The 15,312-nt window shown below is 33.4% G+C and overlaps 1 protein-coding gene across 4 annotated transcripts in view; it reads right to left on the bottom strand.

Annotated features, from left to right (window-relative positions):
- The window catches only part of LOC143445052 (uncharacterized), a 51,600-nt gene that overhangs the window by 24,847 nt on the left and 11,441 nt on the right, over positions 1-15,312 (bottom strand). For all 4 annotated transcript variants that reach the window (XM_076943864.1, XM_076943865.1, XM_076943862.1 and 1 more), the window contains exons 36-90: positions 14,898-15,064; positions 14,668-14,812; positions 14,389-14,549; positions 14,042-14,166; positions 13,774-13,920; positions 13,609-13,635; positions 13,413-13,436; positions 13,160-13,302; positions 12,900-13,048; positions 12,665-12,809; positions 12,265-12,469; positions 11,823-11,972; positions 11,138-11,752; positions 10,758-10,892; positions 10,510-10,530; positions 10,256-10,381; positions 9,994-10,116; positions 9,773-9,892; positions 9,570-9,692; positions 9,224-9,343; positions 9,017-9,136; positions 8,690-8,857; positions 8,403-8,516; positions 8,017-8,214; positions 7,746-7,868; positions 7,391-7,516; positions 7,098-7,142; positions 6,895-7,005; positions 6,663-6,788; positions 6,434-6,550; positions 6,174-6,299; positions 5,749-5,868; positions 5,352-5,477; positions 5,115-5,240; positions 4,814-4,939; positions 4,558-4,677; positions 4,326-4,451; positions 4,127-4,249; positions 3,912-4,037; positions 3,687-3,812; positions 3,424-3,552; positions 3,183-3,308; positions 2,923-3,045; positions 2,697-2,825; positions 2,417-2,542; positions 2,156-2,281; positions 1,897-2,022; positions 1,660-1,785; positions 1,440-1,568; positions 1,218-1,340; positions 998-1,123; positions 745-873; positions 566-598; positions 254-376; positions 38-157 (exon numbers count right to left, since the gene is read on the bottom strand). In XM_076943864.1, the coding sequence (XP_076799979.1) occupies positions 38-157; positions 254-376; positions 566-598; positions 745-873; positions 998-1,123; positions 1,218-1,340; positions 1,440-1,568; positions 1,660-1,785; positions 1,897-2,022; positions 2,156-2,281; positions 2,417-2,542; positions 2,697-2,825; positions 2,923-3,045; positions 3,183-3,308; positions 3,424-3,552; positions 3,687-3,812; positions 3,912-4,037; positions 4,127-4,249; positions 4,326-4,451; positions 4,558-4,677; positions 4,814-4,939; positions 5,115-5,240; positions 5,352-5,477; positions 5,749-5,868; positions 6,174-6,299; positions 6,434-6,550; positions 6,663-6,788; positions 6,895-7,005; positions 7,098-7,142; positions 7,391-7,516; positions 7,746-7,868; positions 8,017-8,214; positions 8,403-8,516; positions 8,690-8,857; positions 9,017-9,136; positions 9,224-9,343; positions 9,570-9,692; positions 9,773-9,892; positions 9,994-10,116; positions 10,256-10,381; positions 10,510-10,530; positions 10,758-10,892; positions 11,138-11,752; positions 11,823-11,972; positions 12,265-12,469; positions 12,665-12,809; positions 12,900-13,048; positions 13,160-13,302; positions 13,413-13,436; positions 13,609-13,635; positions 13,774-13,920; positions 14,042-14,166; positions 14,389-14,549; positions 14,668-14,812; positions 14,898-15,064 (7,258 nt within the window). The remainder of the gene's footprint in view (positions 1-37; positions 158-253; positions 377-565; positions 599-744; positions 874-997; positions 1,124-1,217; positions 1,341-1,439; positions 1,569-1,659; positions 1,786-1,896; positions 2,023-2,155; positions 2,282-2,416; positions 2,543-2,696; positions 2,826-2,922; positions 3,046-3,182; positions 3,309-3,423; positions 3,553-3,686; positions 3,813-3,911; positions 4,038-4,126; positions 4,250-4,325; positions 4,452-4,557; positions 4,678-4,813; positions 4,940-5,114; positions 5,241-5,351; positions 5,478-5,748; positions 5,869-6,173; positions 6,300-6,433; positions 6,551-6,662; positions 6,789-6,894; positions 7,006-7,097; positions 7,143-7,390; positions 7,517-7,745; positions 7,869-8,016; positions 8,215-8,402; positions 8,517-8,689; positions 8,858-9,016; positions 9,137-9,223; positions 9,344-9,569; positions 9,693-9,772; positions 9,893-9,993; positions 10,117-10,255; positions 10,382-10,509; positions 10,531-10,757; positions 10,893-11,137; positions 11,753-11,822; positions 11,973-12,264; positions 12,470-12,664; positions 12,810-12,899; positions 13,049-13,159; positions 13,303-13,412; positions 13,437-13,608; positions 13,636-13,773; positions 13,921-14,041; positions 14,167-14,388; positions 14,550-14,667; positions 14,813-14,897; positions 15,065-15,312) is intronic.

Genomic DNA, 15,312 nt, shown 5'->3' with positions numbered 1-15,312 from the left:
CGTCAGAGCCTACTTGGGATAAACTACATGCACTGACCTTGACAAACGTCTTCAACCAGCTGATAACCATTGATACAGACACAGTCATATCCTCCATGGTTATTAACACATTTTTTTGGAAAGGAGCAACTATTGTCACCCTTGCATTCATTTACGTCTAAACATAATATAAATTAAATTTACACGAAAAAGGATTTCTTGTCAAAAGCAAATTTACACAACTTAAATATCGACAAGAAATAAAGGAACTTGCCAAAACATCCATTGATTCCATCCCCAGTGTAGCCATCGTTGCAATTACACAAGTAACTTCCAATAGTATTTTGACAATTAGAGTTAATGGAACAGGATTTTTCGCTGGCACATTCGTCAACATCTAAAAAGAAAATCACCTTATACAATTAATCCACTTTCAAACAAACAATTTTAAATTCAAAACCGAAGGCAACCAAAACGTAAAGATCTCATATACCAGATACAGTTACGAGTTGTCGTAAATTTACCAGTAGTACATTGTTTAAACCCCTGTGTTTTCGTCACAAAAGAATATTTCAGAGCATTTTACCTGGTGGAGCTGTTGTAACTGCATCATTCACAGCTGTAAACAACAAAACACCGATATTACAATGAAACATACAGCTTATTGAAACTGTTTAAAGTAAATTCATCACAAAAAAGTAATGTTAAAAATAATCTAGAGAACTTTTCATATTACGAACCACAGCACCGAATTCATATCCTTACCTGTTATACATTCTTCATATGGTTGTCCTGTATACCCTTCTTTACATTGGCAAGTAAAACTACCTTTCTGATTGATGCAATTTGCGTTTCTGCCACAAAGATTTTCATCACCTGAGCACTCATCTATGTCTGTGAACATAAAATAAAAATTTATGCAAAAATGTCAGACTAACGATGCAAACCATTGCCTTCCTAAACTAATTAACCCTGAAACCAAGCACTGGGAATTTAAATTCGTCTGCCAATAACCAACCATTGCATTCTTCCAGGCCATTTCCTGTAAAACCAACATGACAAAAACAGTCATAACTCCCTGGAGTGTTCTTGCATTCAGCATAAGTAGCACAACTGCTAGCACCATCTTTGCATTCATCAATATCTGTAAAATAGATAGAAATAAGACATAAATTCGGTAAATATGTTAATGTAAACTGTAGGACTGTAATCTGCTTAATCTCGAACACATTCCTCACCAGAGCATTCGAATCCTTCTCCAGAGAAGCCAGAATTGCATTTGCACTTGTACGATCCTACCGTATTAATACAGCTCGCATTGTCATGACAACTTGCAAGGCCCAACTCGCATTCATCAACATCTAGACAGAATGGTGTCAACGTTCATTATCAGGTAGTTTAGATAAGAAATTATATAAACGATTTCCCATATTTGGCAAACAGGAAAACTTGCCACTAACCATCACAAGATGATGTGGGTGAACCCATGAACCCAGGCAAACAGGCAGTGCATTTGAAAGAACCATCAGTGTCAATGCATCGAGAATTAGGCACACAATTATGAATACCAGCGCTGCACTCATTTATGTCTGCAAGTAAAATATTAATGTAAGTGACTATATTCATGGAAGATCTTAGAATATGAACTATATGATTTTTGCACACAATGTGTTAACATACTTTGACAGTAATTTTTGCCACTTCCTGAGTATCCTTCATCACAGTTGCATTGATAACTCCCATAGGTGTTATTACAATAGGCGTTCATTATGCAATAAGCGGTTCCATCTTCACACTCGTTTATATCTAATACAACAAAAATATTTGATTATTAACTGTATAATGAAAGTAAAAGCACACATGGAACAGTAGTATTAATTTCAAACTAGGATTTTGCGATTAGTAAATATCACATACCTTTGCATTCATCATATGAGTTCAGTTCAAAGCCGTCCTGACACTCACAATCATAACCTCCATCAACATTTACGCAGTCTGCGTTAACTGAACAATCATGTGTGGCTTCTGCACACTCGTCCAGGTCTAAACAATTACAAAATATTAACTATCGTACATACAACTAATTGCCATCCCGGAGTGGGTTAATTAATGCTGGTACAAGATGAATAATGTAAAGACAGCAGAACAAAATAAATGAAAATGATATTATGTGTACCTTCACATTCACCAGTTGAGTTGACCTGATACCCATAGAAACAGTTGCAAGCAAAGCTTCCGGGAACATTTTCGCATGCAGCATTGTCTTGGCATACATACGTTGCATTGTCACATTCATTAATATCTGAAAGCATAACTCACATAAATATTGCCATTGATAAAATATGAACTTCAATAAATAAAACTAGGGGACAGTTTATTAAAAATTGCCAGTATGATGGTGTGATCTAAATCGCAAAAAACAAAGAAAGATTATTACCTTGACAATAATCACCACTCTGCTTAGCAAATCCATCCATGCAGTGACAAGTAAAGCTACCTTTTGTGTTTCGACATATACTATTGCCAGCACAGTTGTGGAGACCCTCAGTACATTCATCAATATCTTTATGAATAATAAACATATTGAAGCTATCAGCAATGTACACGAATGCTGACGCAAATTTCACAACACTTTTGGGTTAACCATAATCTTCATTACCAATCGCTTTCAGGCTACATTTTATTACTTCTTTATGGTTTGTAGACTTTGTACTTACCATCACATTGTAATGTTATTGGATTTCTCCGCAGTCCTTCAATACATTGGCATGTATAGCTTCCTGGAGAGTTCTTACACTCCTCATCCAAAGAACATCCATGTGCATTTTCACTGCATTCATCTACATCTGCAATTGATAGTACACGATTCATTATCTAGTCGTGTTGAAGGTTTTAAAAAATATTATACACAAAAATATTGTTAAAAATAATAATATTGCATACCTGTGCATTTGTCAGTTGGTGTTCCAATATAACCAGTCATGCAGACACATAAGTAACTTTCATCTGTGTTTAAACAGACTGAACTGGAACCACAAATATTTTCATTCTCGCATTCATCAATTCCTGAAAGAATCATAGCACAAATTTGTTATCAAAAAACACGTTATTACTGTACGTCAATGTCAACGTCAATTTATATACCATGAAGTATATAAATTAACAATGCAAATAAATAAGCAACATAATGATGTTAATTCTACCAGTGCAGTTTTCTGTAGGATCACCAAAATATCCAGATGGACAAACACATTTGAAACCACCAATTAGATTAATGCATTCAGCTGTGTTTGCACAGTTATCAAGATCCAGCAAGCACTCGTTGATATCTGTAATACAAAACAATCCATTTCCATTACAGTGTGTGTATTATAATTACTTACGCTTCGAAACTAAAATCATGTTGCTGAGCAATAAAATAATTTCACCGTCTCCTAAAAGTACCTGAACAACCAATATCAGCCCCTTTTCCAGTGAAGCCATCCAGACAGGTGCATTCATAACCAGGAACTAAATTTTGACACTTGGAATTCTTGTTGCATTTTTGCTTTCCATTTTCGCACTCATTAACATCTGAATGAATATGTTTAATTAAAATAGACTTGCTCAAATGTGTGAAATTAATGCAAATATCAAACCATACAAAAAAGTTATAACAACAAAAGTAAAGGGTGTTTGTGTTAATGTGAAATGATGGCAGTAGTTACCTTCACATTGGCCTCTTGAATTCTTTTGAAACCCATCTTTACAATGACAGTTGTAACTTCCTTTTGTGTTGACGCAAGTGCTTAATTCACTACATATGCTTGAATTTTGCTCACATTCATTGATATCTAAAGGGTGCAAAACGTTTAGAACTTGAAAGCAAAACCATAAACTTTTAAGTATTTTCTGTGCATATGTATATATGATAAACTTAGGTGTTGTATTACCAATGCAATAGCTGTCACCATCACCAGTATAGCCCGTTTTGCATGAACAGTCATAACCGTTTTCTTTGTTAACGCAAATGGAATTAACTGGACATACTGGCACAGGATTGCTGCATTCATCAATATCTGTTGCGAAAATAACACAACGAAATTGGTAAAATATGCATACATCCTTAAATTTACACCCGGACATTTGTTGCTAGTCTCAACATTACCATGGCAGTATACTCCATCTTGCCCAGTATAGCCTAGTTTACAAGAGCAAGCAAAGCTTCCAGGATTGTTCTGGCATGTAGCATTTACAGAACATGTCGTCTCATCCTCACATTCATTAATATCTTATAGAAGCACAGAATCATTAGACAATATTTCTTATGAAAACATAACTGTAAAAAATTTATGAAGCTAACTCACCATCACAGAAGTTAATGCCATCACCAGTAAATCCTTCCATACAAGCACAAGAAAAACCTCCATAAAAGTTTTCACATTCTGCATTACTATCACAATCATGTATGTTGCTTGTACACTCGTTTATATCTGCGATATAAAAAGCATACAAACAGCTGCAGGGAAATCGGTTTAAAGTTTCAAGGCAATTACAAGTCGTTGTATACTCAATCCTTGCATTATTGTGGTCACTGACCAGTGCAAATTTTTCCATTTCCAGAATATCCCTCATTACATTCACAATTATAACTTCCCACAGTATCAGTGCATGTTGCATTGGTCGAACATTTGTTTAAACCATTGCATTCGTTAATATCTGAGGTAAAAAATTTACACGATTTTATAAGCTTAACTAGATCAAAAATTGCAAAGAGCAGAACATAAAGTATACGCGAACGTGCTTAGTCTTAACTATTGCTAAAAAATACGACTGAATTATTGTTAACACACACCTTCACAAATATTGGCATCATTAAACTCAAATCCAGTGACGCACACACAATTATAACCAGGAACTGTGTTTACACATCTGGTGTTAGCTGAGCAGTCATGTGCCTTATACCAGCATTCATCAATATCTGTAAACACATAAATTATGAAAATTAAATCATGCTTTGAGTATGCAAAGATTTATATTTACACGTGCTAATATATATGCACACATGTAGTGCAAGATACCAAGATAGTGTTAAACAATATGCTGTATTCTATTAAGCAGCAGTTCAAACAACCAATTTCAAAAGTCCTCTGTACCATTGCATGTGCCATAAGCATCTAATTGATATCCCTCTTCACAGTTGCATTTGTATGATCCTGGTGTATTGACACAAATCTTGTTTTCATAACACTCATCTATTTCTTCCTCACATTCATTAAAATCTGCAAAAACATGCATATAAAATAAATCAAAATGAGTTATTAAAAACTGAAACTAAAATCAACAATAAGTGATGATTAATTATATCGAAAATTACAACAGAGTTTACTTGCCTTGGCATGTTCCATTGTCGTGTAAAATAAAGCCAGATTTACAAGTACAAAGATAACTTCCGTTTGAGTTAGTGCAAAGAAAATTTTTTCCACAGACATTTGGAAAAAGTTTGCATTCATTGACATCTGTGAATAGCAATGACAATAACACAATATTATAATGTTTCAAATTTCTTGCCAGCATAACTTTTTATTTATGGAAGGTTTACAACAGCCTTGAATCCAGAGGTTAAATACCAAGGATTAAGAACAGCTCTTGAAAAGTCTGATAAATTGTGCGTTACATTAGACTCATTACATTATATTTTTACATTATCAATTCTTTAATTCAAAATGTAAATGCAAACCAAAACATGGCACTGTCCCATAAAAAAGTTATGCATGATATTTTGAATACCTTCACACAAGTTGCTAGAAACCTTGGAATATCCATCATTGCAATAACATTTATAACTGCCATCATTGTTGACACATTCAGCATTATCTCCACACATAAACATGTTGCATTCATCTTGATCTAGCAATATATATATATACTGTCTTATAAGATCCGTTTAATGAATTTCAATGCCGCTTTACTATCCACAGGATAAATCTAGTTCATACACTAAATCGAAAATTGAATACAAAAAATGAGTATAAAAAAATGGTTACGTTAAACTTAAAAGATTAAAACCAGAGTCATTAAAGTGTTCACTTATAAAAACTAAAGCTTTGTACTGTACTAGCAAAACTTTATACTTTACACTAGTAAGTAACAAAAACGAAGCAGCTGACAGTTATAGCTGATCATGGCTACATTAAGATCTTGCAACGTCTTACCAGTGCATTTCCCATCACTGTTTTTAACAAATCCATTTCTGCATTTGCAGTAAAAGCTTCCCAGTGTGTTTACACACTGTTCTTTTGCAGAACAGCCGTGTGTGCCATACATACATTCATTTATATCTGATCATTCACCAAAAATACAACAATTTATGTGAGTAAACATATTTAGTTACAATAGTTATGGCTACTAAATAACTACAAATCAACAGGTACAGTATGAATCACAAGGAAATAATAAAAAATCTAGCATAAACCTGCACAATTCAGAGCTCCTGGGCCCGTAAATCCACTTTTACAGACACAGTTCACTTTGTATCCTTTGGCAAAGCAATCAGCATTTTTATGGCATTTATCTTTGCATATGTCAGTAACTGCAACATGACAACAAAGTATAAAGCATATTGACTGTTTATTAACAATAAATAACCCAAACATAATAGGTAGTGTTCTCAGGATTTATAGTCTTGATGAACAGAAACCTACCTTCACAGTATCCAGCTTCATTTCTAACATAACCGGGTTTGCAATAGCAAGTGAAACTACCAAGTGAGTTGACGCAGTCCTCATATTCAGTACAATCATCAGTGCCATACATACATTCATTTATATCTAAAGAAGCAAAAATTTCATGAAATGTCAAAAATTCTTCAAACCTGGACATAACTTATATGAAGGTATAAGCATCTGATTGCCCTGTATTCCTATCCATACTAACCTGCACAGTTTAGTTCACCAAGTCCTGTAAATCCAGGTTTACAAATACAAATGTCTTTGTAATACACAACTTTGCAGTCTGCATGTTGGTGACAAGTTTTATTGCAATGTTCTGCAAAATGTGATGTTTTACAGAACCATAAAGAGAATAGCAGGTATAGGGTATAAATTAGTGATGTTATAAAAATTGATGATAGTTCTTACCAGCATAACTTGTGGTAGTTGATACAGCAGTTGGCCCAACCTCAACTAAAACATAAAAATGGTGTAAGTTAATATTATACTGTCGAACATTTAGAAAAATGTTAATTTTGATGTTTAAAAAAGACATTCAAGCATGCAGGTATATTTTATAGAAGTATACAGATGACAACTATATATTACAAGAAAACTAAGAATTGTAATTGGATATATGAGAAAAAGCTGATGCTAAACAGAAAACTGAAACTGGTTAAAATTATGTTTTGTAATAGCATACCACAAAAAGTTAAACCTACGTTCACATAATGTGTAACCGTCGCCAAAATATCCATGCACACATTCACATGTAAACCCTCCATCAGTATTGGTGCATATAGCATTACGCGCACACAAATAGATGTTGTTACTGCATTCATCAAACTCTGCAGTATATTGAAAAAAATAAATCAAAATGTATTTACACAAATGGCACATCAAATGCTATTGAAGTAGTTTAGTTTATTTATGGTTTAGAACAAATAAAATATATTGAAATATTTTTGAATATGAAATATAAAAATATTTGATGCAATTGACATGAAACTTTTAAGTGCCTCATCAGTTCTGAATAAACAATTAAGTAATTTAGAAATTTGAAATGAAAAACATTACCTTCACAATCTACCCCATCACCAATATAACCTTCCTTACATTCACAATAAAAACTCCCTTCAGTATTCACACAAATGCTATTTTCACCGCAGTTATCAGTTTGTTGTTCACATTCATTGACATCTGCAAGAAAAATATTAAAACCATGCCTCTGAACAACTTGAAAACAGGGTTGGGGAAATGTACTAATTGACAAAGTGAAATAAAACCATGTATGATTATGATTATCACTACAAGGCAAAACATTAGTCAATTTTCAGACCACAATTACCCGGAATGTCATCATTAAAAGGAGGATCAGGACAACAAAACTGAACTTCATAGTCTGCACAGTTACCATATTTCTGCTTTATGTGACTGCAAATCAAACCATAAGAGGGGTGCACAGCCAAAAAATTATTAGCAAGTGTAAACACTATTTTATTTTCAGAATCACGAGCTCGGATGGCAGGTGGTGAATAACATAAACCTAAACACAATTTATATATAATCAGCATATAATCTTATTAATTATCTACACCCAAATTTCACATTTGTTATTAGCTACAAAAAACATCACGCTAGTATCAGGTATAAGTAAAAAAGACTGTGTTAAGATGTGTTAAATAAAAGAGTAAATACGATATAGAGCAACATAATAAAGAGTTCACAATTTACCAGGTAATTTTTTTCGGAGCTCGGTGAGAAGTTCCAAATCTCCTGAGGCTTCGGAGTTATTTGAGTTAATCCACTGAGTCCAAGCATGTGAGGTGGGACATGTACCAACAGTGCCTTGAAAATGAGAGTCACAAAATTGTTTTCCACAAAATATTAAACAACAGCATGCAGTGATAACTGCATTTACACAATTTGTTAATAAATTGCATGGATAAAAAGATAAAATAAAATAATTAGGACAAAATCTGAAGTAATATAATATAATAAACACAATCAGCAAAATTTACCTGAGCAGCAAAACCGCACTTTGAAATCCACACAGCCATTTGTTTGATAGTTGTTTACACAAATAAGTCCATTCGTGACATTCAAAATCAACACTTTGCCACTCTGAGCATATGGAACACCATCAACTGTCAAAGCTTGTATAGCTGTTGGATAGTCACATAGCTCATCTACAGCAAAGCAGTTTATTAAAATACAGTCAGAAAATAGGTTCAAAATATTTTAAAGAAATTTCTTTAAAATCATCCAGATCAGTGAACTGACACAAATATGTAAAATAAGTAAAAGTATATTTGCAAGCAATATAACACAATTTATTAAAAACATACCTGGAAATCGATACTTTATTTTTGACACTGTCTCTTCATCTCCTTCACCACTGGGATCATCTTCGTTAAACCAACGAGTCCACGACGAATCGGAATCACATTTTCCCAACACATCAGATGCTATAAAAACACAAATTAATAAAAAAGTCGAAGGTCAAATGGAACACAGCTTCGATATTCCTAGAAGAGAAAGCCAATAAAACTCACATATACATAAAATTCCATCTCCAGAATATCCAACAACACACTGACAAGTATAACTGCCAACAGTGTTAATGCATTCTGCATTCTGATCACATTGGTAGTCTGAATCACACTCATTGATATCTGTACCATAGCCAAAGTAACATGACTTTAATTAATGACCCGTCTATTGTCGGAAAACAATTTAATACTGTTGGTTTAAATAAAAAGAAAAACAGAAAATTTGAAAGTAATTACACAGTCAAAGCATTGCACAGTTAATGCAATTAATATGTTGTGTTACAAGTTTTATAAGTAATATGAAACATAAGACTGAACAATTACCTCAACCAAACTATAAAATATTTACCATCACAGGATTTCCCATCACCACTGAATCCTTCTTCACAAGAGCATGTAAATCCTGGCTGTTCGTTAATACATACTGCATTTTCATCACAGTCGTGTTTGTCTTCAGCACATTCATCAATGTCTTTAAAAAATAATATTCCACCAAAAAAATTTCAAGTGAAAGAAGATAATATTAACAAAGTATACAAGTGATATAGTTACCAGTGCAGTTGTAGCCATCCCCAATGTAACCTTTCCAGCATCTGCAAATATAGCTACCCAGTGTGTTAGAGCATTGGCCATCATTGCAAATGAATGGATCAAGCGAACACTCATTTTGATCTATTATTGATGATAAAATAGTAAACAATAACTATTATGTATCTGAGCTGAAGGCTAATTGCTAAAGAGCAAAAAACTTGAATGGTCTTCATAAGTAATACCTTGACAAAGTACACCAGTCCCATAGTAACCTCTTTGGCAGGTACAATTGTAGCTACCTGGTGTGTTAATACAATCCGCATTGTCATCACACACTGCTGATGCTTCATAACATTCATCAATGTCTAAAAACATTGTTGAGTTTAAGGTCATTCAACGACAAGATGCGATGAATACATTAATTACCAATTAATGAATACATTTCAGAAAACTGAGCAACACCGAGACATGAAAACTATTGAAATCATAAAACTAATTGCAGACCTTCACAAAACCTTCCATTTCCTCTAAAACCATCAAAACATGAGCAATCATAGCTTTCGATAGTGTTTGTACATTCTGCATTCTTTGAACAATCATGAGTTCCAGTGGTGCACTCATCTATGTCAACTAAATTAAGAAATGACATGTTTGATGTTAGTCACTATTTTACAGTATCTAAAAGAGATATAGATACATTATGCTGCGTAACTAAGCCACAGAATTGACCAGTTTATAGGTATAAAAATTAAATTTACCTTGTGGTGGAGGAGTCGTACCTAAAGTCAATAGAAATCAGAATTTAGCACTATTAACATTATTTAATACATTTAACAAGTAATTTTTCAATTAACAATTTAACATCAAAAACAGTAAATTGGTTAGAACTGGATCAATAACTAATAATCCAAAAACATAATATAAAACATAAGAGTATTGCAGTTACGGTAGTATGTAGTTGTAATGAAGTAAAGCTGCAACTAAACTAAAAAGTAAACTTCTATACCTATCTTGCAGATATAATGTGCACCAGCTGTGAGGTCACAAGAAGCACAATCCACTTCATTCTCTACACATGCAAATGAATTCATTCCTTCACAAGTGCAATCGATGGAGCAATTCTCTTTAAATGTTTTGTAACCTGATAGATGTGACAAAAGACATGTTATTTTGTCACATAAATACAAAACAACAGAAAAATCCAATTTATTACATGTTGACTTTATACTGGAAATGTCAGCGTAATCTGTCATCAGTTAATCACATTTGGCTCAATCATCACGGATAATTTGATTTCAGATGGTTACATAAGCTAAATCTATGAGGGATGGCCCTCATATTAGAATAACAAACGGTGGTTCAATTTTAATTTATAGTTTTACGTACCTTCTTTAATTACATAGCCATTTTCCAGTTTACACTCATCACTGATCACACCAAGATTACAGACTAGACTTGCAATGTGTCCACCTTTATTATGTAGACTGAGAAAATCGGATGCATAGATGGCCATTTCATCAATGGGTGGTGATGCCATTTGCTCCAAAATGACATATTCAGCTTCTTTAATGCCCAACGCAACAATCTGGCTTTTATTTCTAAGGTTATCAACCGCAGGTGTGATTGTATCATAGGAGTGACCGGTTGCTAAAACCAAAACAACAGCAGGAACACCAGGTCGTTTCCCGCCATTAGCACTAAGAACCTTTTCTGTCACTTCAGCAAAAGCCTGTCCCATTCGACGTTCTCCAGGTTCATTAGATATATAATCTATGGCCTCCAAAAGACCATTCTCATCTGAATGAGCGGATAATGAGAAAACAATATCAGCAGTGTCACTGAAACGCACCAGAGCAACCTGAACTGCTTCTGGTCCTATTTCAAATCGTCGTACAACATCAGATGTGAAATGAAGAAACTGCTTAAAATTCTGTCGGCGAACTGCTAAGCTGGAGTCCAAGAGGAAAACAATATCAAGGACAGTTTTTGGATTGCACTTATCTAGAATAAAATTTTTAGAGATTAGTTGATTTGTATTAGTAATTTAGCATCACTAATAATGACTTCATACAGTTTTCTTGAGGAAAGCAGTGCTGGATATCTAACAATTCATTGAATTCACAAATCTCTTCTTCTTTACAAGAAGTTGCTGTGCAAATAAAACCACGGGGTCCTGCACAAATGCAAATTTGTGTGCAATCATCCTTCAAGTATGTGAAACCTACAGAAAAATCGTTGTCTGATAATAAATTATTGCAATAACATATTTTTTGCAGTTTTTATCAAGCATAATATGTTAGCAAATAAACCTTTATGTGTCGTAAAAGTATAGCCCACAGATTATAGACAAATCAATATAAAACACAAAGTATTAAACATGCTATAGTAAACACCAAAGGTACTAGCATGTTCTGTAGTTCTTGTATGTCAAGCAATTTTAATTTTTTCATATATACTCACAGCAAATCTGATATATGGTATCTGTTGTTGTAAAACACTTCCAAAAAGTATACCTTTATATACTGTTGCTCCATTTGGAAGTTTGCATGAGCACGACTTTTCACTAATGCATACATCTTCTCTAACAGCCATTGAACACAAATGTTCGACTGCTGTGGTTACCAACTGAGATAAGTCAAAGAAAGATGAAACTTCCATCACATTAGCATTGGTTTCTGACGGTGATGCCATTACATTGAGCAATGATTGCTTTGCATTCTGAAATCATTTTGTTTAAAATTTGCTATTAATATTTTTATTTACTATTTTAATCAAACAAATACAGTTATTTTAGGAGTTATAAGCACGATTTAAACATATCAATACTATAGCTAAAACAGAAGAAAATAGACAGCTGAAACAAAATGATTACACAAGACAGACTTTTGCACTTGGAAATGTGACAAATAAAACCTTGATGCCAATAGTGACGACAGTTGCATATTGTTGAAGTGTAGAAGCAGCTCCAACTGGATCATCCCGTGATGCTCCATCCATTAAAACAACAACAGCTGCCGGGACATCAAGTCTCCTTCCAACATCAGTATCCAACATGTTGCTTTAAAACACAAAAATATCTTGCAAAGTTAGCATTGCTACCTAGACAATCAATTCAAAGATTAAGTGAGGAAACCTGTTCACTCTTTACCTTATCACATAATCTAAAGCTTGTCCAGTTTTTGCTCCAGTTTGAAATTGTGTAATTTCGGATATTGCTTCCAACAAATCTGCTGAGGTGTGATGTTGGTTGAGTTTAAACACACCAACAACGTTAACTCCATACACAACCAACCCAACCTGAGCACATGTGACCCAAATTAGACGAGTTTACCATTTTTCTTGTTAACGTGTGTAAAAATACAAAAGCATAGTTATCAAATAAACAAGGTCGTGTAGTGTGTAGCATACTTGAACAGCATTTGATCCAATGTCAAACCCTTCAATCATTTTCTTCAGGAATAAAATAACCTGACTAAAATCTTTCGGTGTCATTGAAAAGCTGGATTCAACCACAAATATCACATCTATACGCATGCCAATAGGGCATTTTCCTAAAAACACAAAAAATATAAGTTTTTGTGGTCGATTGGTAACTGTTACAGTACATTCAGTGTTGGTAAATGTCTTGTCAAATACTTGTGAAAAAATACTAAATCAATACCTTGCGAATCATTGCTTGGCACAGCTGTCAACAAAGGAAAAAGCAATTGTAAAAATATGCTAATAATAATTAATTAATCAATTAATGTTTATTAATTATAAAGAAGCAAAAAAAAATTGTAGATTACTAAAGTTAGTCACTGCTGTATAAACAAAATGAATCAAGCACTGCATAAATCATAAAAAGATTTACTTACTTGTCGGTATAAATGTAGGAAGCGTATCTAAAATATTGAAGTTAAAATATCAACTAAAATAATGTGTTTTCAAAGAAAAGACAGGCTGGTTGCAGTAAACCATAAATGATTTTAAGTAAATTAAACCAATTTGACAAACAAATTCCTTTTAGCTTGATAACTCACTGTTGGTAAGTTCAATGCAGTCGTATCTTCCTTCACCAACAGGCATACAAACTTCATTTGAATTACAGTTGGTAGAAATGCATGAGTAATCGTTAGTTTTTTTGCATTCGCACTCTTCATTGCACAGGTAATTGAAACGTCGATAACCTAAAAAGCATAAAGTGTTCTGATTAGTGTCATTTTTACTTAAAATACAGCAAATAGTATGATTCACAAGTAGGTCACCATTTTATAATGTGTTGCTTAGTTTTGACTAATATGAAATTACCAAGCGGAATGTAATTATTATTTGGTAGATTGCAGCCGCATTGGTCTTCAAAGACACATTGTTCATTTTCATTGAGAAAATATCCAGAGTTGCAAACACATCTGTCAATGGGTTCTTCTTCACAACTGCAAAACACAATCAATTAATAATTTTAAAACACCAAAAAGATATTTGCTGGTGCTTGCATTGATCTTATGCAAGGTGCTACACTGATTTTTTATGTTTATGTAATATGTGAGTATAAGGCAAATAGGTGTTGGTCAAAAACGTCATCTTTACACTATAGCATTAACATACATAAATAACAGAAAGATGTATTTAAGAAAAATTATTTATAATTTCTATACCTGTTTTCAGCATTCCTATTCCAACAAGTATTAGCACATGCAACAGCACATTGCACGTATCTTGAATTTTCTGGACATTCAACTTTTAAGCCAGTATCTTCTCTCCAACTGCAAACTTTTTGACCTACATTCTCACATTCTTCAGCGTAGGACGTCAGGGACTAAATATTACGAGTTGCAAAAGTTTAAATAAAAATTAAAAATAATAGATGAAAAATGGACAAATGTTATCTCCACACAAACTAAAAATAAAAAGTATAAAAGAGGTTTAAAACAAACCTCTTCCACTATTGAAAACTGAGCAACATTTGAGCAAGCACTTGTCAAACATCCGCTGTAAAATTCACTAGGATCAGCATGACTATGGCATTCTGAAAATGGTCCATGCTCATCACTAATTGCGCCACAGAAAGAACCGAACTCACTGCGGGAAAGTGATAAAAAAAGGATAGTTGGTTTGTACATAATACACAAATTGTTGACAACATGAATTCAATGAACAGGCCTACCTTTGAAACAAATCATTTGGACAGTCGTTTATAGGAGGCAGCGGTATGCTACCGCATTTTCCAACTTGATTTGAAATCATAAAATTTTCAATATCATCGGTTGGTTTACCATCAATCACAAAATCATCGGATAATATGTTGTTAAAATTACCACACACGCCACCCAGCTGAAAAAAAGGCTTGAATTTTATAACTTTAAATGAAGTCAGTTTCAATACTGAACATAGCAAGAACAGTGAAAAAGTGAAAAATAGATTCATCAGAAATTATGTTTTACTTATAATTCAACACATATATTTTTTTATCTTTCCAACTAGTCGTTAAATTAAGCATACAACTTATTACGTTATAATACTTAACACTTTACAGAAAATAATCATAGCAACTACAAATTATGCTATAGCAGGCAGATTGT

This window comes from Clavelina lepadiformis, chromosome 2, assembly GCF_947623445.1.
Source record: "Clavelina lepadiformis chromosome 2, kaClaLepa1.1, whole genome shotgun sequence".
NCBI classification, from domain to species: domain Eukaryota; kingdom Metazoa; phylum Chordata; class Ascidiacea; order Aplousobranchia; family Clavelinidae; genus Clavelina; species Clavelina lepadiformis.
The sequence above is the reverse complement of the archived record's forward strand: the minus strand, read 5'-3'. Positions and strand labels throughout refer to the sequence as shown.